The sequence below is a fragment of the Equus asinus genome, chromosome 4, assembly GCF_041296235.1.
Source record: "Equus asinus isolate D_3611 breed Donkey chromosome 4, EquAss-T2T_v2, whole genome shotgun sequence".
Lineage (NCBI taxonomy): Eukaryota > Metazoa > Chordata > Mammalia > Perissodactyla > Equidae > Equus > Equus asinus.
The window spans coordinates 20,179,123-20,206,423 of NC_091793.1; the positions used below are offsets into that span (position 1 = coordinate 20,179,123).

At 43.2% G+C, this 27,301-nt stretch overlaps 1 protein-coding gene across 7 annotated transcripts; it reads right to left on the minus strand.

Moving 5' to 3' along the window:
• Positions 1–1,665: 1,665 nt before the first annotated feature.
• On the minus strand, positions 1,666–27,294 carry XRCC6 (X-ray repair cross complementing 6). Of its 7 annotated transcripts, none has more exons than XM_070506809.1 (14): positions 26,851–26,922; positions 26,162–26,255; positions 25,879–26,024; positions 23,594–23,706; positions 20,060–20,198; positions 19,546–19,800; positions 18,693–18,876; positions 14,686–14,872; positions 12,823–12,991; positions 11,924–12,085; positions 10,303–10,432; positions 8,498–8,598; positions 4,699–4,812; positions 1,666–2,071 (listed from the first exon to the last, which is right to left on the minus strand). In XM_070506809.1, exons 4-14 carry the CDS (start codon positions 23,645–23,647, stop codon positions 1,884–1,886), a joined length of 1,683 nt encoding a protein of 560 aa, XP_070362910.1. In that variant the 5' UTR covers positions 23,648–23,706; positions 25,879–26,024; positions 26,162–26,255; positions 26,851–26,922; the 3' UTR covers positions 1,666–1,883. The 7 variants fall into 7 exon arrangements, with proteins under 7 accessions (XP_070362910.1, XP_070362911.1, XP_070362908.1 ...); XM_070506810.1 differs by having other exon boundaries at positions 26,759–26,853; XM_070506807.1 differs by lacking the exons at positions 25,879–26,024; positions 26,851–26,922 and adding an exon at positions 27,161–27,294.
• Between the last annotated feature and the right edge of the window lie 7 nt (positions 27,295–27,301).

The window sequence follows — 27,301 nt, forward strand, 5'->3', positions numbered from 1 at the left end:
ACGCATTATAATACCATACTGTCTCATGATGCTGTGCAGTGGCAGCAAGATGTAGCTCCCAATTAGCCCCGTGATCATGAGAGTAAACCACCAATACACTTAAAACCATTCTGTACCCAGAAAACTATTCTTTTTTTCACTTTCGGTACAGTAGTCAATCACATGAGATATTCAACACTTTATTTTTTGAGGAAGAATAGCCCTGAGCTAACATCTGCTGCCAATCCTCCTCTTTTTGCTGAGGAAGACTGGCCCTGAGCTCACATCCGTGCCCATCTTCCTGCACTTTCTACGTGGGACGTCTACCACAGCATGGCTTGCCAAGCGGTGCCATGTCTGCAGCCAGGACCCAAACCGGTGAGCCCCCGGCCAGCAAAGCAGAACGTGTGAACCTAACCACTGAGCCACCAGGTGGGCCCCTCAACACTTTATTATAAAATGGGCTTTGTGTTAGATGATGTTGCCCAACTTCAGGCTCATATAAGTGTTCTGAGCACATTGAAGGTAGGCGAGGCTAAGCCATGATGTTCGGTAGTTTAGGTGTATTAAATGCATTTTTTACTTAGAATATTTTCAACTTATGATGAGTTTTTTGAGACATAACCCCATTGAAAATCGAGGAAGATCTGTATTAATTACTCCCTCTAGAATCCAGTTTCCAAGCATGCTTCATTTAAGAGGGATGGCCTAATTTCCCAACAACAAGCATGAGCACTTACTATATTAAATGGTCTTGCATCATCTTCCTGTATCCTCAAAAGCATCTCTTCTAATTGGGGAATTATCTTCCCTCTCCCTCAGACAAGGAAGGAAATCCAAACAAGAATATAACATCTTTCCAAACAAAAACAAAAGCAAAAATAAAAAACTTAGAAAGCTCAAAGCAAAGAATCCAAAACTGAAAATCTCCTACAAGAGTAATTTGATTCCTCCTACACATTCCTCATCAGATGTCCCTTCTAGTCCTGAAAGACAGAGGACCTATAAACCCTGAATCTCAAGCAATCTTGGGAGGATCCAAACCCTTCCAGATGCTTTCCTTCCTTCTCTCAGGCTAATTCTTCAAAAGCAGTAGCAGCAGAAAGAGCAGGAAAGGGACACGGAGGATAGAGGAGGGAAGAACAGAAAGAGAAAGATACTCCCCTCCTCCTTCCCCTTCTCCTAATACTAGGACCCCTCTCCTCTTCTTGAACTTCCTTCAGCTCCCCTGAAAAATAAGAGGAATCACTTCATTTCACTTACACTAGAACCCAAATTCTCAGGGCAATAGAAAATGTTTATATCTTCACATACCTGAATGTCACATTAAGAGGAACACAACATGACAGGGGTTGCTATTTACTCATGAAGCAAATGATAGCAGAATTAGAAATGTTACATTCTTATTGCTTCTGAAATCTGATCTTTAGATCTTAATATGACACACTTAAAGGAAAACAGGTGAGAAGACAGAGGATGGGGAGAATATAATCTTGCTTATGATTCCTGAAGCATGTTCTCTTGTCCTTAATTGTGACTCTCCTACCCTCACTGATATTTGTTTTGTTTTCATTGTGGTGATGGGCTCCCAGAGGGAGAGAGAATTAAGTTAACAGCCAATGGCAAGTGATCTTTAGATGCAAGGCAGACATGTTTCTCCTTCACACTAAAGAACAGTATACAGTACAAAGTTAGGGCTCTTTATTCCAACAGCAGAGTAAGGCACAGCAAAGTGGGAGGGCTACACTGTCTCCATGGCAACAGAAAGTCTCAGAACCATAAAGTCCTAGGCTTTTGTCAGGCGGACTCTTCCTGGCTCAGGAGAAACATTTTTTAACTTGATGAGAAGAAAACCAGGCAGCCTGGCTACAGTTTGGAAGGGTGGCTGGCTGTATCGTCTCTGGTCAGTTCTTCTGGAAGTGCTTGGTGAGTGTGTCCAGCAGCTCCTGCTTCTTCAGCCCACCCTTCAGCCCGTACTCCCTGCAGGCTTCCTTCAGCATGGGCACAGTGAACTTACCCAGTGTGCCCTTGCTGATATGGGCCTTCAGCTCCTCTTCAGATACCTCCACCTTGGGCCTTTTGTTTCCAGAATCTTCATCATTTGGGGAAAAAGGTCAGGAGAGAGTGATTGGAAATGCTACCAGTGGCATCCCAGCTACCCTGCACGGGAGCCCTCACAAGATCTGGGCTGCAGTTAACCATTTTCCATAAAGCTATGATGCCTACCTAGAACACCATGGACAAGATAGGTGTCTGGATAAGGCTGGTTCATTTAAGCATAAAATAAAAAATGTATCACACCTAGGAGGGAGTTAAGTAGTGTGAGTGCCATCTGTTTACTCAAATCTGTTGCTCGCTCTAGGTGAGCAAGTCATTCCTTCCTTCCTTTATTCAAAAAGCCTTTACAGGGGCCGGCCAAGTGATTAAGTTTGCAGCTCCACTTGGGAGGCCCAGGGCTTCACCAGTTCACATCCTGGGTGGGGACATGGCACTGCTCATCAACCCATGCTGAGGCGGTGTCCCACATAGCAGAGCCAGAAGGACCTACAACTGGAATATACAACTATATACTGGAGAGCTTTGGGGAGAAGAAGAAGAAGAAAAAAAAAGATCAGTAACAGGTGTTAGCTCAGGTGCCAATCTTTAAAAAAAGTAGCCTTTACAGAGCACATGTAAACACCAAGGCACCATGCTAGGTGATAAGAATGTACAGGCTGAGCGAGATAAATAAGTAAATCACTAGGGCATGCACAGATGTGAAGAGCTGTGGCGGCAGTTCACACAGGGCACTAGAGGAGTCACTTCTTTTTTTTTTCTTTTTTTAAAGATTGGCACCTGAGCTAACAACTGTTGCCAATCTTTTCTTCTTCTCCCCAAAGCCCCCCAGTACACAGTTGTATATTCTAGTTGTGAGTGCTTCTGGTTGTGCTATGTGGGACGCCACCTCAGCATGGCCTGATGAGCAGTGCCATGTCCACACCCAGGATCCGAAACAACGAAACCCCAGGCCGCCGAAGCAGAGCGTGTGAACTTAACCACTCGGCGACAGGGCCCGCCCGAGGAGTCAATTCCGATGCAAAAGGGAGAAAGTACCATAACCACCAACCTAACCTCTCACAGCTCCACTTCCTCATAGGTCTTTTAGGCAAGCAAGGCCCAAATTTGGCTTCACTTGACCAAAACAGCCAAAAGGAATATATCCTAAGAACTATTCCCAAATGGTGAGGAATGCACAATGTGCTGTCCTGAAAAATCTGACTCCTGGTAGAGTACTTTGGCTCCAGCGGTAAGAAAAAGGACCGTTCAGGGGCCAGCCCCATGGCCAAGTGGTTAAGTTCGAGCGCTCTGCTTGGGTGACCCAGGGTTTCAACAGTTCAGATCCTGGGCGCAGACACGGCACCACTCATCAGGCCACGCTGAGGCGGCGTCCCACATGCCACAACTAGAAGGACCCACAACTGAAAATATACAACTGTGTACCAGGGGGCTTTGGGGAGAAAAAGGGAAAAATAAAATCTTTAAAAAAAAAAAAGAAAGGAAAAAGGACCATTCAATACAAAAATGAGAAAGGCAATAACCGGAAGTTCACAAAAGAAAAAGTTCACTGAAACTACATCTCACTCATAACTGGAGAACTGCAAATCAAAACGGGATACAGTTTTCCCTCTATTATTTTCTGTGGAAATTAAAAAATAATAATACATATAAAGTGAGAGGATTAGTGAGAGCATAGGTAAACACACCCATCCCTTCTTGGGTAGCATATAAATCGTTGCCACTTTTCCAGAGGCAAACTGGCAATTCTTTTTTTGAGGAACATTAGCCCTGAGCTAACTGCTGCCAATCCTCCTCTTTTTGCTGAGGAAGACTGGCCCTGAGCTAACATCGTGCCCATCCTCCTCTACTTTATATGTGGGATGCCTACCACAGCATGGCTTGCCAAGCAGTGCCATGTCCACACCCGCGATCCGAACCGGCGAACCCCAGGCCACCGAAGTGGAAGGTGCGCACTTAACCTCTGTGCCACCGGGCCAGCCCCTGGCAATTCTTATCAGAATTTTAAATGTCTACAGCTTGACCCAGCAATTCCTCTGCTAAGAATTTATCCCACGGATCTCCTCACACAAGTACACAATGGTGGTTCATGTTCACTGCAGCATATCCATCAATAAAGGTCTGGTTGAATAAATTGTGTATATCTACCCAATGGAGTACTCTGTAGCCTTATTTTTTTAGGAAGAGGAGCCCTGAGCTAACTACTGCCAACCCTCCTCTTTTTGCTGAGGAGGACTGGCCCTGAGCTACATCTGTGCCCATCTTCCTCTACTTTATACGTGGGACGCCTACCACAGCATGGCTTTGCCAAGTGGTGCCATGTCCGCACCTGGGATCCGAACTGGCGAACCCCGGGCCACCAAGAAGCAGAATGTGCAAACTTAACTGCTGCGCCACCAGGCTGGCCCCCATGTAGCCTTATTTTTTTAATGAAGTAGACATGTAAGTGTGGGTATAAATAACTGTCCACCATATACAGGTGAATAACAAAATAAATTAGAAAACAACATGAATACTATTCCATTTATGCTCAAATATGTCTGTTCATATGTGTAAATATCTAGGTTTGTATAGAAATTTCTGAAGGGACATTATCCTCTGTGATAGGATCAGAAAGGCAACTTTTTAAAATAACCCACTGACCGTCCACACCCAGCTCCTCACCTTGTTTCCTCACGGGAACTTCTGCCTTCGGGCTGTAATCTGGGGGGTAGACAAGTTCCTTGAACTCGTCCACAAGGAAGCCCAGTCTTTTATCCATCGCCTCCACCTTGGGCACTGGAAAATCAACACACAAGAAGAGTGGCCAGGTGAGTCCCAAGCCCCGGTTCCCTGTCCAGCTCCAATTCTCTGGGGACCAGAGAAGGCACCTAACTGCTGGGGTGGGGGAGGGTGTGGAAGAGGCCACGACAACATTCAATAAAGTCTTTCTAACATTTACTAAGTAGCTTCCAACAATTGCATTTAATGAGCACTTACTACAGCCAGGCCCTCTTCTAAATGCTTTAAAGCTATTATTTTTATTTAACCCTTCTAACAACCTCTGGGTAGGGAAATTTGTCTCTCACAGAGGAGGAAAGTGGAGAGGTTAAATAACTTGTCCGAGGTCAAAGAGCTGCGAAGCGGAGAGCTGAGAACTGGGCTAGATTCTGGGGATTCAAATGAGAGTCCGTGCCCTCAGTGGGCTCCAGTCTAGTCGGGGGAAGGAGGTGGTAAAAACATGAACGCAGTAGAGCTGGGCAGTGCCATGAAAGAAGGGACTTAACAGGGCACACAGGAACAGAGGAGGGGTCAGGAAAGACTTTCTGCAGCAGAGTCTGGAAAGCTGAGTGTCCTTCCTCAGGCAGATACTGTTCCAAGCAGGGGAAGGCCTAGGGGGAGACCTTATTCTAAGAACAGTGGGGGAACTTAGAAGAGCTATGAGCAGTAGAGCAACGTAATCAGATCCACATTCTAGAAAGATCACCCTGACAGCTGTGTGGAGTATGAATGGAAGGAGGGTAAGACAGGGGGCTGAAGTGGGGGGGTGGGGATGATGGGACTATAAACAGGAGAAGTGATAGAATGACAGGATTCACTGATGAAATATGAGAGGTGGGGTGGGCAGGGGGGAGGAGATAAGCAGTTGGGATGGCAGGACCATTCCCCAAGACAAACACAACAGGAAAAGGAGGCTTTGGGGAACACTACTATTTTTGTTACTTTTTTTGTTACCTTACAACTATATAGTTTGTAGCACTTTTGATGTGAACTGTGTCACATCAAGGGCAAGGGTGATGAGATGAGTGTCTCATCACGTCCTCCTATGACCACACTTGCAAAGTACTGAGGGGAGCTCCTGCCCTCTGGTGTACCTGGAAGACGGCATAATGTCGCAGCCGCACTGTGCTCCCACTGTGTCAGAAGCCCAGTGTTCCGCGCTACAGTCTCTGCTGGAGCTTTGGTTCTCAGCCTAGGAACCACCTGGAGGCTTTTAAAAAGTACTGATGCCCAAATCCAACCCCCAGGGATTCGGATTTAATTGGTCTGGGGTGAGGACTGAAGAGGCAGATTTTTAAAGCAGCCCAGATGATTCTGTTGTATGGCCAAAGTTGAAAACCAAAGCATTAGAGAATCATGTCTCAGAATCACCTGGAAGGCTTGTTAAAACACAGGTTGCTGGGCCCCAACCTGAATTTCAATTCAGCCAACTTTGGGTAAAGCTCAAAATGTACATTTCTGACAAGTGCCCAAGTGATGCCAGTGCTGCTGGTCTAGGGACCACACTTAGGACCACTGGTATAGCCTGATGAGGCCACCCAGGGAGAAGTGAGATGACAAATAAAGATAGGGCTCAAGATCACCTAGCACACTCGCATGTTTAGAGGAGAAAAAGGGAAGCAGTTCCAGCAAAGGAGTCTTAGGGTCACCATAGGTATAGGAGGAAAACCAAGACAGTATGGCGTCACAAAGCCAAAAGAAGAAAGTGAGAGAAAAATTTTGAGTCTTCGATAAATTATTTATGAAAAGAAAACCAAATCACTGTGTCAGAGGGAAGCAGACACATGTTTGATTCTAAGTGAGGGATGTCAAGCAGTCAGATGTTTGAGCAGGATATCCAAGTCCTATAGTAGATGTCAACCAGGCAGCTGGAAATTCCAGCCAGAGCCTAGAAGAAAGGACTGGGCTGGAGATACAGGTTTGAGAGTCATGGACATGAGGTGATACTTGAGGCTGTGGGAGTGGACAAGACAACCAACAGAAAGGAGAGAAGAGAAGGCTAAGGATAGGAACCTGAGTCATACCACAGCAGCCAAAACTATTTTGAAAATAGAAATGGAAAGAGAAAACAGAGCCTTCAGTAAAATTACTGGGCTGGAAGACAGAATGCAAGAGGTTGAGGCTCTGGAGAGGAAGTAGGGAGAGTGCTGTGGAATAAGGGAGAAAGTGTTCTGAGCACTTCCTGTGTCAAGGCCTATATTACACCTTGTAAGAACAGTATCATTATCTCTATTTTACCAATAAGTTAACCGAGTCTTAGATTAAGCAATAGAGTCATCCCTCAGTATCCGAGGGAGATTGGTTCCAGGACGCCCTGTGGATACCAAAATCCACGGATGCTCCAATTCCTTAGTCTGCCCTCCGTAAACGCAAGTTCCGCGCCCTCAGATATGGACGGTCAACAGCATTTCCAAGGCAACTCAATTTAACAATCGGCAGAGCTTGTTAATTCAAATCTGTACCAGTTGTTTCCAAAGCCTGTGTCCTTCGCCATCTTGCTAGAGATCAGGTAATTCCTGATTTGCCTCAAGGCCATAAAGGAAGATATGGGCTGCTGAACTCACGGGTTCCTCTTCCGCCAGATCCAGCTAACAGTCACCACCATAACACGGGTCCAATAACTCTGATGCTTTTAATGCTGGGGCAATTTTGTCTAGTATAAAAGAAGTCTTTAATTACTTGGAAGCTAAGCAGGCCAAACTAATTGTTCTGATCTTGTCAACATCTGTCAAGAGTCTCCATTAAATCCAGTCCGTTTCCTGGTGGGTATTTACTTACATCACTAAACTTCACATGTCCTCTTATGAAATGCATGAGAATCACAATCAAGAAAGGGACTAGCAGCGAGCTCAGACAACCTCACCCCAGGAGGTGAACAGATCGCCCCGATACTGGGGAACATGAGGTGGATTTTCTCAGGACAGAGTATGTAGTCTGATGGAGAGGCAGTAAGCAGTCATTCAGAGCAAGGGCTCTGGGCCAGACTCATTGGATTCTAAACCTAGATCCACCACTTACTCCCCAGTGCCTTAGGCAAATCACTTCCTTCTAGTAGTAACAGTGCCTACTTCATAATTATGAGGAGAAAATGAGTCAACACATAGGACAACAGTGCCTAGCACACAGTAAGCACTCAATAAATGTTACAGATTGTTTTTTAATTTTTATTTGTTTATTTATTTTTGGTGAGGAAGACTGGCCCTGAGCTAACATCTGTTGCCAATCTTCCTCTTTTTTCCCTCCCCAAAGCCCCAGTACATAGTGGTATATCCTAGTTGTGAGTCATTCTAGTTTTTCTATATGGGATGCTGCCACAGCACGGCTTGATGAGCAGTGCGTATGTCCACGCCCAGGATCCAAACCAGTGAACCCTGGGCCACTGAAGCGGACTGCATGAACTTAACCACTCAGCCACAGGGCAAGCCCTCTATTTTTTCAGTTTTTACCAATATGTAGTCATGGGGTGGCCTAGTTCAGAAGCAGGTCTCAGAAGCCTGCCACTTTCTCCTCCTCTCTCTGTAGAACCAGCCAAATCCATTCCCAGGTAGTCTAAGCTGGTCTAGAAAATCTCCCAAACAGACACAGTCGGGATGACAAGGTTAAGTATTTAGAGGGTGCATGCACATTACTGGTCCAAAGTGAAACTGAAAAGAAAGCCTCCCATGAAAAGATCTTCCTCCCAACTCAGTCCCAGCCTGCTTACGGGTCAGGTCGACTGCTTGTTCGGGCTCCATCAAATCCAAAGCCAGGGCCTCCAGGTTCTTGAAGTGCTGCTGCAGCACCGGGTTCTCAAAGCTGTCACTTCTATTAAAACAATAACACAAATAAATTAAAAGATAAAACTTTAAACATTTCAAAAATAAAATAGTAAAATTAAATAAACCCTAGCACAGGTCCAAGGTCAGGTGAGAAAAATACCCCAAACAGAACAGTTGGGAATTTTGTCTATGGAATCAACTTCTCTCTCTCCAATTTTCCTCTTTTTTTTTCAGATTTTATTTTTTCCTTTTTCTCCCCAAAGCCCCCCGGTACATAGTTGTATATTCTTTGTTGTGGGTCCTTCTAGTTGTGGCATGTGGGACGCTGCCTCAGCGTGGTTAGATGAGCAGTGCCATGTCCGCACCCAGGATTCGAACCAATGAAACACTGGGCTGCCTGCAGCGGAGCGCGCGAACTTAACCACTCAGCCACAGAGCCAGCAGCCCCCCCTTTTTTTTTCAGTCCAATTTTCAATTTATTATCTGATGCTAGAGATCCAAAAGCTAATTTAAATGCAAACGATACCTGCCCACCTGCCTGTTACTGGAAGCTGTGGGCAGAGACAGAAATGGAGGAGGCAGGGCCATGGACATATAGAAAAAAGACCAAGGAGGGATGGTGAGGATGGGGAGACAATGAACCTGGGTCTTCTTTCTTCCCATACTCAGTAGCAGCATGACAGTAAAAAGAGAAAGAATCTCAAGTCAGAAATAGCTCTTTCCAGCTGGGTGAGTCTAGGCAAGCTGCCGCACTCCTTTACGCCTCAGTTTCTTCATCTGCAAAATGGGCATAAGGGCCGGCCCCGTGGCCAAGTGGTTAAGTTCACATGCTCTGCTTTGGCGGCCCAGGGTTTCACTGGTTCGGATCCTGGGTGTGGACATGGCACCGCTCATCAGGCCATGCTGAGGTGGCGTCCCACATGCCACAACTAGAAGGACTCACAACCAAAATATACAACTATGTACTGGGGGGATTTGGGGAGAAAAAAGCAGGAAAGAAAAAAAAAGAAGATTGGCAACAGTTGTTAGCTCAGGTGCCAATCTTAAATAAATAAATAAATAAAATGGGCATAAAACCTAGCTTTTAGGGTTCCTACGAAGAATAAATGAGATAATGCTGGGACCAGATCTAGAACAGTGCCTAGCACATGGCAGAATCTTAATAATGCTTTCATTTGCCTAACAAAGGACCACCAGAGGTGACATTCGGAGGGGGAAGGTATTACATACTTTGCCCAGAGGTAGGCAGAGATAGGGAAGTAGCTTAGAGACAAAAGATGGAATTGAAAAGATTTATGTTTGGTGTCACGGTTACATAGGTCCTGAGAGAGAGTCTCTTTGCATGTGAGAGGGAATCACTTGAATTATGTAATCATTCTTTTAATTCCGTAACAATTTACGTTGGATTTACTTATGTTTACTCACTGTGTAACCACAAAGTATCAAGCAAAAGGCCAAGTAAGAATCTTCTCCTTACTGCTGCTTTTTTTGAACTTGCTCAACTAACTAATCTGGCTTTCTAAGCATAACACAACAGGTCAACCAGCTGTAAGCATTTAGCACAATTCCAGAGTCTTCAATATAGTATCTTCCATTCCCTTATAGCTTTTAAAAAGTAATAATCCATCGGTTAACTGAAAAGAGTAAAATCACATTCTCTTGGTCTATGCTTACCTAACTTGAATTTCCATAAGACTCTCAACTCAGGAGGCAGTTCCAGAAGAAAGCCTGCAACTGACCCACTATTTACCTGTATTTGAAGCGGAGCTTCTGAACAATAGCCTTCATCTTGTCTACCTGCTCTGGGTTTGCCATGACTTTTTCAGTAAAGGGCACCTTCCGTTTATCATCAGCATAGGGCAAGAAGACAAGGTGGAAGCCTGAAGAAGGGAGATAAGTTTTTTGAGACTTAACGAAAGGTTTCAGTTATTGAGTTGTTGTTTGTCTCTCAACCCCAAATTCACCTTTTATGTCCTGTGATGCTGGGGCTGGAACCCTGCAAACCCTCTCTCTCCTTTACCAGCTGGTACATATTAGCATCTGCCTAACAGACTCCCCCTAGAGTCTCCAGAGGGAGACCTGAAGGCAGGAGTGCTCCTTCCCATGTACTTCCTGTCTCCGTCAGTGTTGCCCCAGCCAGGGCCCTTAAGCTGGCAGCAGCAGTTGGTTCCAGCCTCCAACCATCTGACACACCCATAGCCAGCTGGAGAGTGCCCCCTCCCTGGAGGGTTAAGTCTCAGCTCCATGGGGTCCTCCTCTGAGCTTCAACCTCTCCCCTGTGTTCCCCCACCCTGTACCACATGCTAAAAGGGAAGAAGTAAGGGACCTTGTTCCATTTACTGGCTGGTTCTAGAAAGACTGAAAAATCTAGAGACTGGAACCAACTGCTGCTGCCAGGTGAAGGGTCCTTGCTGGCAATGCCGACAGCACTGAGCAAGAGGAAGGAGCAAGTCCTTTGGCTCCCCCCTGCCCTAATGTCTCCCTCTAACACCGCTATTAACAGAGCCTCACCGAGAGCTGGCTGGCAAAGGAGAAATTGGGTTGGGAGAATCTCAGCCTCATCTGCACTGAGCATAAAGGATGAATTTGGAGCTAAGAGACAGTAACTTAATAACTGACATACAAAAGCTATTCTCCAGCATTCTGATGACCAGGCTTAGAAATATAGGATGTTCAAAGAATTACTTCATAAAGTTAATTTTTATTAGCCTTGTTAAAGAAAGAAGACTACCATCCGTTGGGTCCTTCGTGCAAGCACTTCCATGTTTATTAACTTATTTCAAATGTGAAACAACACTAAGAGAAAATTGTTGCAGAATTCTCATCTTTGCAGATAAGGAATATAAATAATAGAAAGGCTGAATTATTTGCCCAAGTTGGCCCCCTAACAAGTGACAGAGATAGGCCTGAAACAAAAGAAAGTAAACTTTCAGACATATAAGATAAAACCAAGTGTGACTTTGAAACCCATGGTCCTTCCACTATATTCACTGCCTTGGTGTATACAGGAGATAAATCAAACATTAAACATTACAAGGGTGCCAAACAATGGCTTTGAGTAAAGCCAGGTGTCAGCAGTGAGACCCCACGACCTTGTGTCAGTAACCTGCAAATATCCCCATGCAGTCACTTCTCAACCCTGGCTGCAGAGCAGCCTTGGACATGCCTTGTGCACGCTGTGCACTGTACAACCGAATCTGGCAGCCTTACCTGACTGTGCATCAAATTCACCTAGGAAACCCTAAAAATACACATTTCCCAGCCCCCATTCCTAGAAACTCTGGTTCAGCATGTCTAAGTTGGGATCCCATGAGTATGATTCCAAAGCCTGAGCAAGGTTCAGAGACACTGAAAATCTCTCTTCCACATACCTGGGGGAGTCACCTGAATTTTCTGGTCATCCAGCTCCTCTTCTTGTGGTATCAAGGCCACAAAATAAGGGGGGATGTTTTTGCGGGGAGTGTATCTGCACACTGCCATGACCTCTTTCTCCAGACACTTGGTGAGAAGAGCAATGAAGAGGGTTGAGCTCCCTGGAAAACAAATGTCCCAGTGGTCTACACCCTAAAGGTGTCTCCTCCTTTCTACCCTCTTAGTGCATGTCATAAACCTACAATTTCTCTTCCATTTTCTTAAAAGGGCTTCTGATACTTCAATAGGCAAGAGGTGACGGACCCACAGCTGAAGGGAAAGTGGAGGCAGCAGAGGGATAGAAATGAAGAGAAAGGAAAGGAATAAGAGGTTTGGACGCCTCAAATACTCCATTTAGCAAAGTGAATTATTAATATCAGTTCACTTTCACTGACATTAGCCAATGACATAAGCCCCAGCTGCTAATGAAAACCAATCGGGTCAAATCCAGGGGTGCTGATCAGCTACAGCTCAGAGGAATACAGGTCCGGACGGCACAAATAAACACAATGGACGAGTTCATATCATCTTTAATTGCCAACATTAGGGAAGATGCTAGGTGTTTTTTTCCCCCCAAACTATCTGATGCCTCAGAGAAAGAATTCTATAGGAAGTAAGTTTTAAAAATGTTAATTCCATATGCCCTCTTGGATATTTGCAATGCCTATCAGTGTATTATGGATCTTAAAAAGATCTCTTTAACTTCGTTTAGTCCCACCTTTCCAAAATTTATTTGAGCATAAAATACACGAAATTTGAGCATGAAATACAGTTTGCAAGCAGCACCCATTCAGAAAATGCTGCTCAGTAGCCGCCTTCTGTGTTACTCCTTCATTTCTCCTTGGTCTGTGCCACTTACCATTGACCAGAGATTCCTCGGGGTACACGAACAGGGAGGGCCTCAGGTAATGGTGCTGCTTCAGCATTAGCAAGGGCTTGAAACCGATGAGAAGCAAACCTGGTTCATCAAACCGCTTTAGCGCTTCCGTTTCCTCTTTCTCTAGTACAATCTGACGGCTCCCATAGGTCTAACGGAGGGGAATGAGAGCCACATAAAGAGGCTACATCGAGATGCAAAATGGTTACCACACGACACTAGCAACTTAAAATCAGCTTTCTTCTAAGGAGCAGGAAGATGCCTCACCAGGGACATCTTCCTCCTACCACAGGGAATTACCATTTACTGAGTGTTGGTGAGGAACTTTACGTTGTCATCCAAATTATCTGCTCTAACAATCCTAGGCAGTCGCTGTTAAAAACTCTGTTTCACAGGTAAGTAAACTGAAGCTCAGTGGTCAGTAACTTGTTCCAGGTTACACAACGCAGATCTCTTTGGTGCTAAAGGCCATGCTCTGCAAGCATTTATTCCTTCCCTCATTTAACACGTACTGAACTCTCAGTGTCATCCCCAACACACAAAGGGTGTTCAAACCACACCTATTTATTGAGAGGACCCATGTCAGATTCTGTGCTAGGTCTCAGTTAGAGTGGGAGGCAGATAAACACATACATACACACACACACACACACACAAACACTTCCAAACTTTACTGTTTGCATCTTGATCCTAGATATGTGATTAGTAACAGAGTCAAATTTGAGTTTTATGAACAAAAACAGAGCCCTTCAAGTTTTTTATGGGCACACTGGATCAGGAAACTCAGTGACCCGAAGAGCTACTGCCTATGAATAAACCAAAATGGAAAACTAGTTACTTCCAAAATGGAAGAGGCAATTTCTTGTTGTCTTCTCCTTCAGAAAGTAGAGCAGAACACTCTGGCTTGAAATCTGTGCTCCAAAAGACATCTCTTGGGTTGAATCAAAATGATACTTAATTTTAGTCATTTAGTTGATCCTTCTAGGTCCTGAACTTATGCAAAACCTCAGATTCTTTCCCACATTTTGCATAATTAAAAAGGAGAGATGACTCATTTGGTTTTAATTTTAGATATCAAATCCTTCTACAGATTGAACAAAAGCGAGAGGATGAAGAAAGATAAATGTTCTGCATTCTAAGTCTGTCTTACAGATTAAGACATATGTTTTATCATTTCAAAGCATAGGAAGAATTTGGCTAGTGTGGCAAAAAAAAATTCTCTCCCTAAAAAAAGGAGTGCACTTCACACCTAACACACTGTCCCTTGCTCCTCATCTCCCTAGTTAACCATAAAGCATTTTTTGTTCCTGTACCCAAGCAAAGAATTAGATGGTTAGACCCAGAGCAACAGGTGCTGAGTGCTTAGGGGCTGAAGTCACTGACATCTCTTTCAAACACTGACTCTAACCTTCTAGCTCTCAAGGCGTCACTGATCTAGATGCCACAGTTCCAAAGAGGAATGACTTTGGAGTTGTGCTTTTTGTGAGGACGATTGGCCCTGAGCTAACATCTGTTGCCAATCTTCCTCTTTTTGCTTGAAGAAGATTGTTGCTGAGCTAACATCCGTGCCAATCTTCCTCCATTTTATGTGGGATACCGCCAGAGGGTCGCTTGACAAGTGGTGTGAGGTCCACGCCCGGGATGCTAACTGGCAAACCCCAGGCCACTGAAGCTGAGTGCACAAACTTAACCAGTATGCCACCAGCTGGCCCCATGATTTTGTGTTTTAACAGCTTGGCTAGAAAGATGTGCATGTGAAAGTTATTTAACTGGTTAGGCTGATCAGTGTCTCCTCTCCCCATTAACTCTTCAGTAGGACAAAATTCAGTGAGAAGGCAGGCCTACCTGAGACCTCTTGGTGTCACTAGGCAGAAGCAAACTGCCTGTATTTACGCTAAATGTCCGGGTCTTGGTTTTCACTGGTTCATTTGTTTCCCGATAAAGCTTTATTGGAGGAGGTTTGTGAGCCTTCTGGACCATATTATAAATGCCGACAGTGAATGCTATATCCTTGTTGAGCTTAAACTTCAACCTGAAGGAGAGAAAAATAAAAGCACAGACTGAAGGATTATACTTTCCTATCTAAAATTCCTTCATGGCATCCAAGGCTTAATCAGTTTTATTCTCTCCATAATACTAACCTAGCTCTTACAATATAACACAATTTTAATACAATAGAGTTTGCTATAATATCATCTCAGAGTCTATACCACAAAAATTAGTTTCGGAATATATTTTTAACTGCTTAAAATAATGATAACGTACTGTAATAAGAATAATAATAATGATTGCTTTTATTGAGCGCAGCACTATACCAATCTCTTTACAGCTACTCTTTCATGTAATTGTCATAACAACCCTCTGAGTACTGTATTGATTATCCCTTATTTCTGCTTGTCTAGTATCCTTTTCCCCTTCTTTTAACAATGAAACTCCAATTTCTCTTTGGGAACCACCCTTCCCACACTGCAGTTTTTGAGGACTGTTAATCAAAGTGCTGGCCAAGTGGTGGGCATACTTGACCCAGGGTCAGGCCATCAGACCTTCTCTCTCGCGAGTCAGGGTCTTAAGCAGTGACCAAATAAGGATATAGCTGGAGGAGCTGCTCCAAGGGACACCCCAAAGACACTGTCATTAGTTCTTACTATCTAGATTCTTGGAGCCACCCTGATTCTTACACTACACCCTCTATTCAGGATTTTGTTTGAACATGCTGAAACTAGTCAAGAGTCAGTTTCTGTTGCTTGACACCCAAGAACCTTATTATTGTCCTTTTTACAGATGAAAACATTGAGTCTCCGCGATGTTCTTTAACTTGCTCAAGGATAGACAACTAATAAAAACTAGGGTTCAAACTCAGGTATGTCTAATTCAAAGCTCACGTACTTTTCCATTATGACATACTGCTCCAGAGTATTTATACCAACATCTTAAGCAGCAATAGGATGTCTTGAAAATGTGTTTTGTAATAATGACAATGTGCAACAACATTTACAATATGATATTATGAAAAAAAGCAGAACTCAAACATAACCTATGTTACACATTCTTTTCAAGCACAAGTGGAACATTCTCTAAGATAAACCATATACTGAGCCACAAAACAAGTCTAAATACATCTACAAAGACTGAAATCATACCAAGTACCTTCTTTAACCAAAATGGAACTAAGTTAGAGATCCACAACAGAAAGTAACCTGGGAAAACCTCAAATATTTGGAAATTAAATAATACACTTCTAAATATCCAGGTCAAAGAAGAAATCACAAGGGAAATTTAAAATTATTTTGAACTGAGTAAAAGTGGAAACATAACATATCAAAAGGTATAGGATGCAACTAAAACAGTGCTCAGAGGGAAATTCATAGCTTTACCTACCTTTATCATATAGAAGAAAGGTCTCAAATTAATAGCCAATCCTGTGGAATGTTTAGCAGTATTTTATTTTTTGAAAAAATATTTTATTTTTCTTTTTTCTCGCAAAGCCCCCTGGTACATAGTTGTGTATTTTTAGTTGTGGGTCCTTCTAGTTGTGGCATGTAGGACGCCACCTCAGCATGGCCTGACGAGTGGTGCCATGTCTATGCCCAGGATCCAAACCAGCGAAACCCTGGGCTGCCAAAGCAGAGCATGCAAACCTAACCACTTGGCCATGGGGCCGGCCCCAAGTATTTATTTTAAAGAAGAGAACATGTTTAAACAAGTTTTAGCTAGTTCAAAACTATACTGGTTCACATAGTGAAAAGAACATTGGTTTTAGGCAAAGCCTTAACTAGAAATTTTGGTTCCTGGAGCAAGCAATTAATATGCCTCCAGATCAACTTGGAAATGCATGATGTGGCTCACAGGTGAGTGTTCATAACACACTGGCATTACTAACGCCACCAACCATTCAGTGGCTTCCTAGGTGTTAAATTTGGCTGTCTAAAGGCTGCTGAAGGAGAGCTAACAATAAATGGAACCAGTTAAAAAACTGCACAATCTCAAAAGTAATTCTTAAAAACTGTTATGTCAAGGCCGGCCCAGTGGTGCAGTGGTTAAGTGTGCACGATCCACTTCAGCGGCCCAGGGTTTGCCGGTTGGGATCCCGGGTGCAGACATGGCACTGCTTGGCAAGCCATGCTGTGGCAGGCATCCCACATATAAAGCAGAGGAAGATGGGTATGGATGTTCGCTCAGGGCCAGTCTTCCTCAGCAAAAAAGAGGGGGATTGGCAGCAGTTAGCTCAGGGTTAATCTTCCTCAAAAAAAAAAAAAAAACCTGTTATGCCCTCTAAATTTTAATCTCCTTGGAAGAAGCACTGGTAAATGTGGTCCACTCTGGCTTCAAGTGACCTTGGTTCTATGCCTAACCCAAAATAAATCCATTACTCCCCCCACTGTGTCATAAATTTTCACATTTATATACCAAGGTACCTTCCAACCCTGAAAATGTCACAACTCTAAGTTAAGATAAAATTACAGTTTAATGTCATATGATTTATGTCATACCTTGGAAAGGAAAATGTGGAAGCCCACAGTGAAAACAAGTTGCTTAATATGTTTAATTTCATCTGAAATGTCTTAAGGTTAACAAATGTTACAAATAGATAGGTTTCAATCTACCTTAAAGGGTTGTCATAAAGATTAAGTGACTTAATTAATATGTTAACAAAGAACTTGGGACAGTGACTGGCACACAATAACCATGCAATAAAAATAATTCTATTATTTGATTATAGCAAGAATAAGTGTAATAATTTTCTAGGCCTTAGCCCTAAGGCATTATTAATTCTCAAACAGCTCCAAATTATTATTATTTATATGAAGTGTCCTAAAATGACTTTTCCACTAAATAATAAGAATAGCTAACATTTCTCAGTAATTACTATGTGCCAAGCACTATCCCTAAGTTATCTCACTTAATCATCACAGCAGTCCTATAAGGAGGTACCACTTTTGCTCCCATTTTACTGAGGCTCAGAGAAGTTACATGCCTTGCCCCAGGTAACACAGCAAAGGGGCCAGGACAAGAATCTAAGCCAATCTGACTCTAGGACCTACATTTAACCACTATTTTATCCTCGCTGCCATCCCCATCAAAATGTTTAATAGATTTCCACATTGTAGTAGTAACAACATTCTATTGTTTCAGGAAGGGGGAAGAGGTGACAGGGTGCTTGTTTGAGGAAAGAGAAATAGTTCCCAGGGGGAAAAGGAGAGCAATGACAAAACTACAACTGTAGCCATGAGCTGGCTCATGGTTTTCTTAAAATAATTTCATGGGTTCTTCTAGTAGAATTATCAGTAATTTCCTGAAAACTGCTCAAAACTACTAATGGTCATATTCCCCTATATTGAGGAAACTGGTCTAAAGCAAAAGCCAGATGCTCTTTTAGGAAGAAACACTGAGGATCCCTTACGATTCTAACGTCAAAGCTCTCTAAAAGAAGATAAGCTAACAATCTGGTTCCTGTTGGTTTCAAGTTGATAAGAAATCAGAATACCAATTTTGACAAGGACGACAACTAACATTTATCGAGTTTGTGCTCTATACCAGATGCTATCGTCAGTCTCAATTTACAGAGGAGAAGAAAGCAGACATCATCCTAGTGAGAGCAACTGAGGCTACTGTGAGGCCACAACTGTTGACCCCGAGGAAGTAGAGAGCTGTGTTCCTTTGGAGAAATAGCATACCAGCTCTTTCCAGAGAAAGAGAAGCAAATCGCTTGCACCATCCTGAAATGAAGCAAATTTTTCAGAGGAACACAGTGAGGCACAGCGCCGAGTTAAGTAGACAGGGAGGTCAAAGCAACGCACTGCTGAGGACTAAGTGGGGGACGTGTGGGCAGCTGGCCCAGGCTCAGTGCACACCTGCAGAGCACGCGCTTCTTGGTCTCCTTGGCACGAACCTTCCTCAGCAGGTCTTCTAGCTTCCTCGATTCCTCAAAGTGAACCCCTAGGTCCTCATCCTCTGCTACGCTGATAATGTCTCGGTAGAACAAGGATATGTCAAAGCCCCCAGGCTTCTTCAGATGCATCAAGTCAAGGAAGATACCTGGGGCAAGGACAGATAAAAGTGAGGGGAAACAAACAATTTTCAGCAAGTGAGAATTTTTTCAGCTAAGATCAAACATGCTTTTAAAAGCTCCCAAAGAACTAGACTGACTATTAACATTTTCAGGACTTAGTGAAAGTGACTAAGGGAATCAGCTGCTATAATGACTTCAGACAACTTATTCAAATAACCACCATTCATGGTAGCATTAAAGTCAAGAAAAGCTCATTCTGGGAGAGTCCTCTAGACTGCTAATGGCCTGGCTATCTCCACTGGGAAAGTTACATAGGTGTCTCCCCCGGCTTCACTTTATTCTTTCAGTTTTCCCTGAATGGTGAAAAGCAATGTTTGACGTGGTCAACTGTAAAGAAGCAATAAAATTAAGTGCCAATTTAAAAGAACAGGGAAGGGGCTGGCCCAGTGGCACAGCAGTTAAGTTCACACCTTCCGCTTTGGATCCTGGGTGCAGACACAGCACCGCTTGGCAAGCCATGCTGTGGTAGGCGTCCCACGTATAAAGTAGAGGAAGATGGGCACGGATGTTAGCTCAGGGCCAGTCTTCCTCAGCAAAAAGAGGAGGACTGGCAGCAGATGTTAGCTCAGGGCTAATCTTCCTCAAAATAAATAAATAAATAAATAAATAAATAAAAGAACATGGAAAATGCCAACCTGTGTCACGGAGATCCCCAGCCTTGGTCCTGGCTCTGCTGGCTTTGGCACTGTCACTGCTGTGGGGGTCATCTTCATTGGTGAACAGCATGATCCTCTTATGGCTCATCTTGAACTGGACATTGCTAAAGAGGTTGGCACAGACCCACAGCACTTCACTTAGTGAGTAGTCAGATCCATGGCCAAGCAGATCTTGGAAATGTTTTTTCCCCTGCTGCCCCTTAAACCGGTCAAGCTCCAGCACTCGTTTAGCACCTGATCAGAGACAGGGAATCAAATTGGCAGAAAAAACAGAGCAGGCTCAGTGGCCCCCTTTACGAGGCTAACAGAAGGACCGAGCGTCCTTTTCTCACCCCAGAGCTACTTAACTCATAAAGCAAAAGTCCACACCCTGCTAAGAAGGCCCAGTTCAATGCAGGAAAGAATACTCTTAGTCAAGATGTCATCATCCCTCTTTGTTCAGGGTAGTGATCTTCTCATATAAGGGAAAAGGTGATCTCAAAATACTACTGACCTGGATTATCCAACTCCTGTAAGACATAAATATTTTTGAAATTCACTGAATTTTTGTCCTTCTCGGTACCATAGAACACCACTGCCAGGAGATCTTGATCACTGCTTATGATCTTATTGGTGTACACACTCTGGATACACTAAAAAAATAAAAATAAAAATTCAATTAATATTTAACTACTTACCACTAAATTTAAGCTCTGTAAGTGCCTGGCACATGGTAGGTGCTCAATATATATTTGCTGAATTTGTACATGGCACTAGCATAAGACACGAGCATTACCTTCAGGAAACTCACAAATCAGCAAGAGTGATGAGTATGTATACTAAGCCATAACAAAAAGCAGAGTGTAGTAAGTATATAATAGAAATATAAGCAATCCCTCCCATAAGAAATCAGAGAATTAACATCATGTATATTTTCAGGGAGGAAACTGCTATAGGAGGAAAGAAAGCCTAATATTGGGACCAGAAAACCTGGATTTGAGTCCCACTGATGTCACTCACATAATTGGCTGAGTTTGTACAAGCCAGTTGATCTTTCCTCAAGTAGCTTGATACCAAGAAACAGAACTTACATATACAAAATAATTACATATATAAAAGGTTTAAGCTAACAATAAGTATTTGTAAGGTGAAAATGAGTCTATAACAACTAACACCATCTTTTGAAATAAAATTGCTTAATTACACAATTAAAGATATGAGTATCCCAGAAAGGGTCTACCTACCCATTGACACTAATGTTAGCACCTGGTAAATCAGCATCTCACAAGAGTTGGTGTGTTCTGGTGGCCTATTTAATTCTGGGAGCACTGACAAAATTAAGTTTCTGAATCTGCAAGGCCGAGGAATAAAAGCAAGCACAGTGACCCCCTCCATGTCCTGCTTGAGACTAACCAGCCTTCCTCCACAGCAGTTCTCTCCTTAAATGCAGAATTTATAGTATGTCATTGACAATAATCTGCATGGCAAGTAGTCATTTCTATAAATATTTTAATTACTCTTTGAGCAGTCTACAAACTTTTACAAAAATCTGGCGAGAGCTCCTTTTAGGTTCTAAGAATTTAAAAAACAAAACTAAAAATAGAATTTTAGATAACGTTTCTTCATTGGGTATCAAAAATACACTATGCTCATTTGTGAATGTCGCATTTATTTGCTATAAAATACAACATTTTCTTCTGGAATCTTGAGGCATCAAGAGCTCCAGAACCCCTTTGAAATTACATGTAGAACTGTGAGTGTATCTTTTTGGGGAGAGGGTACACAGCTTTCATCACCTCCTCAAAAAGGACCATGACCCAAAAAAGGGCTAAAGCAGTGCTCCTTCAAGACTGAGCTCCAAACCAGCAACATCAGCATCACCTGGGAACTTGCCGGAAATGCAAATTCTTGGTCACAGCTCTACACCTACAGAATCAGAAATTCTGACTGTGGGGTCAGGCCCTGTAATCTAGGTTAGCAAGCCCTGCAGGTGATTCTGATGTAGGTTAAAGTTTGATTTTTTTTTTTCTTTTTTTGAGGAAGATTAGCCCTGAGCTAACATCTGCTGCCAATCCTCTTTGTTTTGCTGAGGAAGCCTGGCCCTGAGCTAACAGCCATGCCCGTCTGCCTCTACATTTTTTTTTTTCATGTGCGGACACCAGCCACAGCATGGCTTCACAAGCGGTGCATAGGTCCACACCCGGGATCCGAACCGGCAAACCTAGGGCCACAGAAACTAACGTGCGAACTTAACTGCTGCGCCACCGGGCAGGCCCAAAGTTTGAAAAACACTGCTTTAAAGTCAAGATTGTTTTTGTAACTCTCTTTTTAGATGCAAGATATTCTGATTTGCCAACTGCAAGAACTGTTTGTATGCAAATTAGGACATGAGAAGTTTCTGTTCCGTTATGAACTCTAAAAATATGAGACGTGAGATATATAATAAATCTTTAGAAACTGTTCTCTGTGAAGCACACAAAATAGTAATCTTTTTAACTGAGGTGAAATTCACATAACAAAAAAACAAAATAACCATTTTAAATGAGCAATAAAGTGGTATTTAGTACTTTCACAATGGTGTGCAATCACTACTTCTATCTAGTTCCACAACATTTTCATCACCCCAAAAGCAAACCCCAAACCCATAAACAGTTGCTCCCTATTCCTCCCTCCCCCACCTGCCCCTGGTAACCACCAGTCTGCATTCTCTAGGGATTATCTATTCTGGGTATTTCATATGAATGTAATCATACAATATGCGACCTTTTGTTTAGCCGTCACTTAATATATATAATGTTTTCAAGCTTCAATCACCTTGTAGCAGTACTTCATTCCTTTTCATGGCTGAGTAATATTCCACTATATGTATAAATATTAGGTTTATTCATTCAAAACGTTTTGGAATGACACAGAGGTGTTGGTTGCACAACACTGTGAATGTACTAAATAACACTGAATTGTACACTTTAAAATGGTTAATTTTATGTTATGTGAATTACACCTCAATTTAAAAAACAAAAATATTTAATCCTCACAATTTGATGAGGTAGGTACTATAATTCTATTTTACAGGTGAAGAAACAGATAGCAAGAGGTTCAGCAACTCTTTCACCATTACACAGTTTCATAAGTGGCAGAATCAGGAATTGAGTACCTGTCCTGATTCTATTAGGTATATACACCTAAGAGGGGAACTGCTGGGTCATATGTTAACTCTGTGATTAACTCTTTGAAGAACTGCCAGAATGTTTTCCACAGCAGATGATCCATTTAACATGCCCACCAGCAATGTATGAGGGTTCCAATTTCTCCACATCCTTGCCAATACTTTTTTTTTTTTTTTGTAAAGATTGGCACATGACCTGATGAGCAGTGCTACGTCCAGGCCCAGGATCTGAACTGGTGAAACCCTGGGCTGGCAAAGCGGAGCACGTGAACTTAACCACTTGGCCACGGGGCTGGCCTCACCAATACTTCTCATTTTCCTTTTTATTAATTATAGCCATCCTAGTGGGTATGATACGTCACTGTGGCTTTGATTTGCACTTCTCTAATGACTAAAGATGTTGAGCATCTTTTCATGTGTTCATTGGCCATTTGTCTATCTTTAGAGAAATGTACATTCAAGTCCTTTGCCCAGTTTTAAATTAGGTTGTCTTTTTATTGTAATAATCTTTTTCAACCACAAGTTATGCTCAACTTTCAAATCTCACTTACAAGAGGACTCGTTTCTACACCACACTTGCTGGAACTTCCTTTACACTCCCATCTCAGCAGAAGGAGAAGCCCACTTCTACCAGTAGGGCTAACGCAGAAGATGGGAACAATGTATTCCTCGGGTCCAAAGTTCAAACCCAGAATAAAATGAGCCTGTTCTCCAACGCTGCTGCTCTTTTTCAGCTGCAAGTATGGGTAGTCAGTCATTCTGGGAGGCGAGCCACCATATATCATTCACAAACAAATTTTTCAAAGAGTCCCTATTTTTTAAAGTGGTGTTAATACTTTTTCTCTCTTTTCTTTTTTAAGTTAAAAAAATAGGTAGTCTTACCTGGATGCTCATATCAAAAGGAGTCAATTCATCTTCATCTTGAGATTCAAACATGGCCTTAGAAGCATCAACCAAAAAAATCAAACTATCTCTTCCTGAATATTTATGTTCTCCTATGGGGAAAAAAATGGAAGGAAATGTTTGCCCTTGGGTTTATTTATCCTGTTTATTTATAGAAATAGAGAAAAGCTCATTAAGGAAAAGTACAACCTGATGAGTTATTATGAGGTGAACACCCACATCAGGAAATTGAATCTAGCCAGTCACCCCAGAAGCACTCTCCATGTCCCCTCCCAACCACAACATCCACCTTTCTCCCCAGAGAACCACTATCCTGACTTTTACTAACTACTTCCTTATATTTCTTTACAGTTTTATCATTCAAGTGAACATTCCTGAACACGTTTTTCCTTAAAAAAGAAAAAATGTGGGGCTGGCCCCGTGGCCGAGTGGTTAAGTTCACGCGCTCTGCTGCAGGCAGCCCAGTGTTTCGTCGGTTCGAATCCTGGGCGCGGACATGGCACCACTCATCAAGCCACACTGAGGTGGCATCCCACATACCACAACTAGAAGGACCCACAACTAAGAATGTACAACTATATACCGGGGGGCTTTGGGGAGAAAAAGGAAAAAATAAAATCTTTAAAAAAAAAAAAGAAAAAAGAAAAAACGTTTTTAAAGTCTCTTAATCTATAGATACGCCCTCCATCTTTTGTCTCTCATAATTTATTTGTTGAGGAACCAGGATGTTGTGTCATGTACAGTTTTCCACTTTCTAGATTTTGCTGACTGCATTCTCTTGGTGTAGATTAGCATAGTCCTTGTCTTTCCTACTAAAGACCTAGAGAGGCTTCATCAGATTTGGGTTCTCTTTTTCCTTCTTCTGGCATGATTACATCATAGGTGATGTTGAGTTTTTCATAAAACGGCATATAATGTCTGATTGTCTCCCTTTTTGACACTGCTGCGTCTTAATATGATAAATTTAATTACTCATCTTTTATAAAACAATATGGCAATATGTGTCAAGAACCTTAGACAAAAATTCTACTTTGACCCAGTGAATTCTACCTCTTAGCAATCTACCTTAGGAAAATAAGATATGGAAGGGCCAGGTCCGTGGCCTAGTGGTTAAATTTGGCATGCTCCACTTTGGCAGCCCAGGTTCAGTTCCCAGACATGGACCTACAACTCTCACCAGCAGCCATGCTGTGGTGGCAACCCATATAAAAAAATAGAAGAAGATGGGCACAGATGTTACCTCAGGGTGAATCTTCCTCAGCAAAAAAAAAAAAGAAGAAGAAAAGAAGATATGGAAAAACCCTTATGCAAAATTTTCCAAAGTGTTGTTTATTAAAGGAAGAACTTGAAAATAATTAAAATATCCAACAGCAGGTAGACTGAATAAATTATAGTACATTTAAAATAAGTTATAAGGGGCCAAGTGTTAAGCTTGCATGCTCTGCTTTGGCAATTCAGGGTTTCACCAGTTCGGATCCTGGGCGTGGACATGAAATCACTCATCAAGCCATGCTGAGGTGGCGTCCCAGATAGCCCAACCAGAAGGACCTACAACTAGAATACACAACATGTACTGGGGGACTTTGGGGAGAAGAAAGAAAAAAAAAAGACTGGCCACAGATATTAGCTCAGGTGCCAAAAAAGTAAATAAAAAATGAGTTATAAATACTATATATATGTAGTTACATGGGATGATACATCTATAATGCAATAAGAAAAAAGCAGAACACAAATTATGGTTATATATTTAAAATTCTTTTTGGAAGAAGACTGGTGTAAATTAAAATGGAAAAATGTATATGCACTATGATTACAATTACACAAAAAATCAGATACAAAGAAAGACATGTTGTTAGGAAATACACAGAATGAAAGCTATATGAAGGAAATATGCAAAATGCTAAAAAGCTGGTAGTGGTTGTCTTAGGGTGGTAGATTACATAGATTACAGTAAATTTTCTCTTTTATTTTTTATATTTCCTATGTTTCTCACTTTTAATAAAAACAATTTAAAAATTTCTATCCAGGACTGAGATTAACCAGCACATAGGTTACATGTACCCTTTATCTTCTTTTGTCCCATGTGTTACTCTGTTGCCTGAACACATACTCCCAAACCTGGAGGCTATGGTGAGGGAATGACTCTTGTAACTGTGTTGCTAATGTTTACTCTTTGGTCGCTGCAGTTATGGAAGGTAAGGGCATTTTTATACTGAGGTCCTAGAATGAGAAAAACTACTTTCCTGGGTGAGGAAGGGTCTTACCTGAGTCTTAGACGGCGAGGGATCAATGTTCAAAGTCATCTATTGGAGGTCAAGAGATGTCAATCTACCAGTGCCCAACAAAAGTTTAAGGCTAGGAATGTCCCAAGCACTAGAATAGGATCTGAATAAAAGAGCCTAGGGTTGCTCTGCAAAGTTCAAAAAGAGTCAAGTATTTGAGATTCTCTGGGAAGAGAAGTGTAGACCATTAGACAGCAAAGCTCACCCAGCCGAGATAGGCAGGGAAAGTCTTCCACACAGAACAATGCACGTTGAAGTCACTTACCACCTGCTTCAAGGCCCTCCTCTTGTTCTTCTTCCTCTTCATCGCCTTCGTTTTTGTAGTAAGACTCCCACCCTGACATGTTGGTTACTGCTCTCTAGGCGAAAGAAAGTTAAGATCAGCAACAAGCAAGTTTAAACCTAAAAAATATCGACTCCTAGGCTTCTTTGAGATCTGTCCTCAGGTCTCGAGGTTATTCGTGGGGAATGTGGATGAGAGCTCGCGACCTCTCAGTAATTGAGACGCAGAGGTAAATGAGCATACGGATCATTCCAGTAGCAGCCTCCCCTTAGCTATCCCTTAAGGAAGCTTCAGGGCCGATGGTGTCCCAAGGTGGCCTCTCTGATCGCTGGGCTGGGGTAGCAAGACCTGGAGGTCCAGTCTCGCCCCCATCACTATCTAGACTTGAGGGATTCCCGGTCCAGGGTACTCCGTCCTCTAGGGGACCCACTTGTACTCATCCCGCCCAAAAATCTCCCCCAACTCCTCAGCCAGCCATGCCTAGTGGGGTCTCACAAGCAGGCGGACCTCCAAGGCCGGGTGCGGCCTCTTCCAGGAGGAAGGGGGACCAGAGGCTATCTCTAACCCTAGGGTCCGCACCCTTCTGGGTGACGCGCAAGACTGAGGGGGCGAAACAGCATCAGCCCGGACCCGGTCAGCGAGCAACACAATACCCGGCTCTTCCCGCCTACCTTGGGGGCAAAAAGTCGATCACGGACAGAACGCTGGGCGCCGCGCACGCGCGGGCGCCAGATCTCGCTCCCAATCAGCGCTCCGTACGTCATCACGCTTAGTGCGCACTTTTCCGGTCAAGCTGACACGCCCACTTCCACAACCCGCTTTCTACACTCGACTCTAACAACACCCCGTCGGCAAAGCCCCGCCCCCTCCTGCGAAGCCCCGCCCCTCGCCTCCCGACAGGACAGCACGCACATGCGTGAGAGTGCGTCTCCGCCCCCGCCCCCTCTTCCGCGCGGACCCTGCCCGTCCCGGCTCTGTCACCTCACAGTAGTCGTTGCCGGTGGCGGGTGAGGGGGCGCGAGCAGCGCTGGGCCCCTCAGGCCGGGCCCCGGCTCGGTCCCTCAGCTCCCCTCGCTCCCTCCGCTCCCCACTCCCGTCGGGTACGGGAAGGTCCAAGCCACT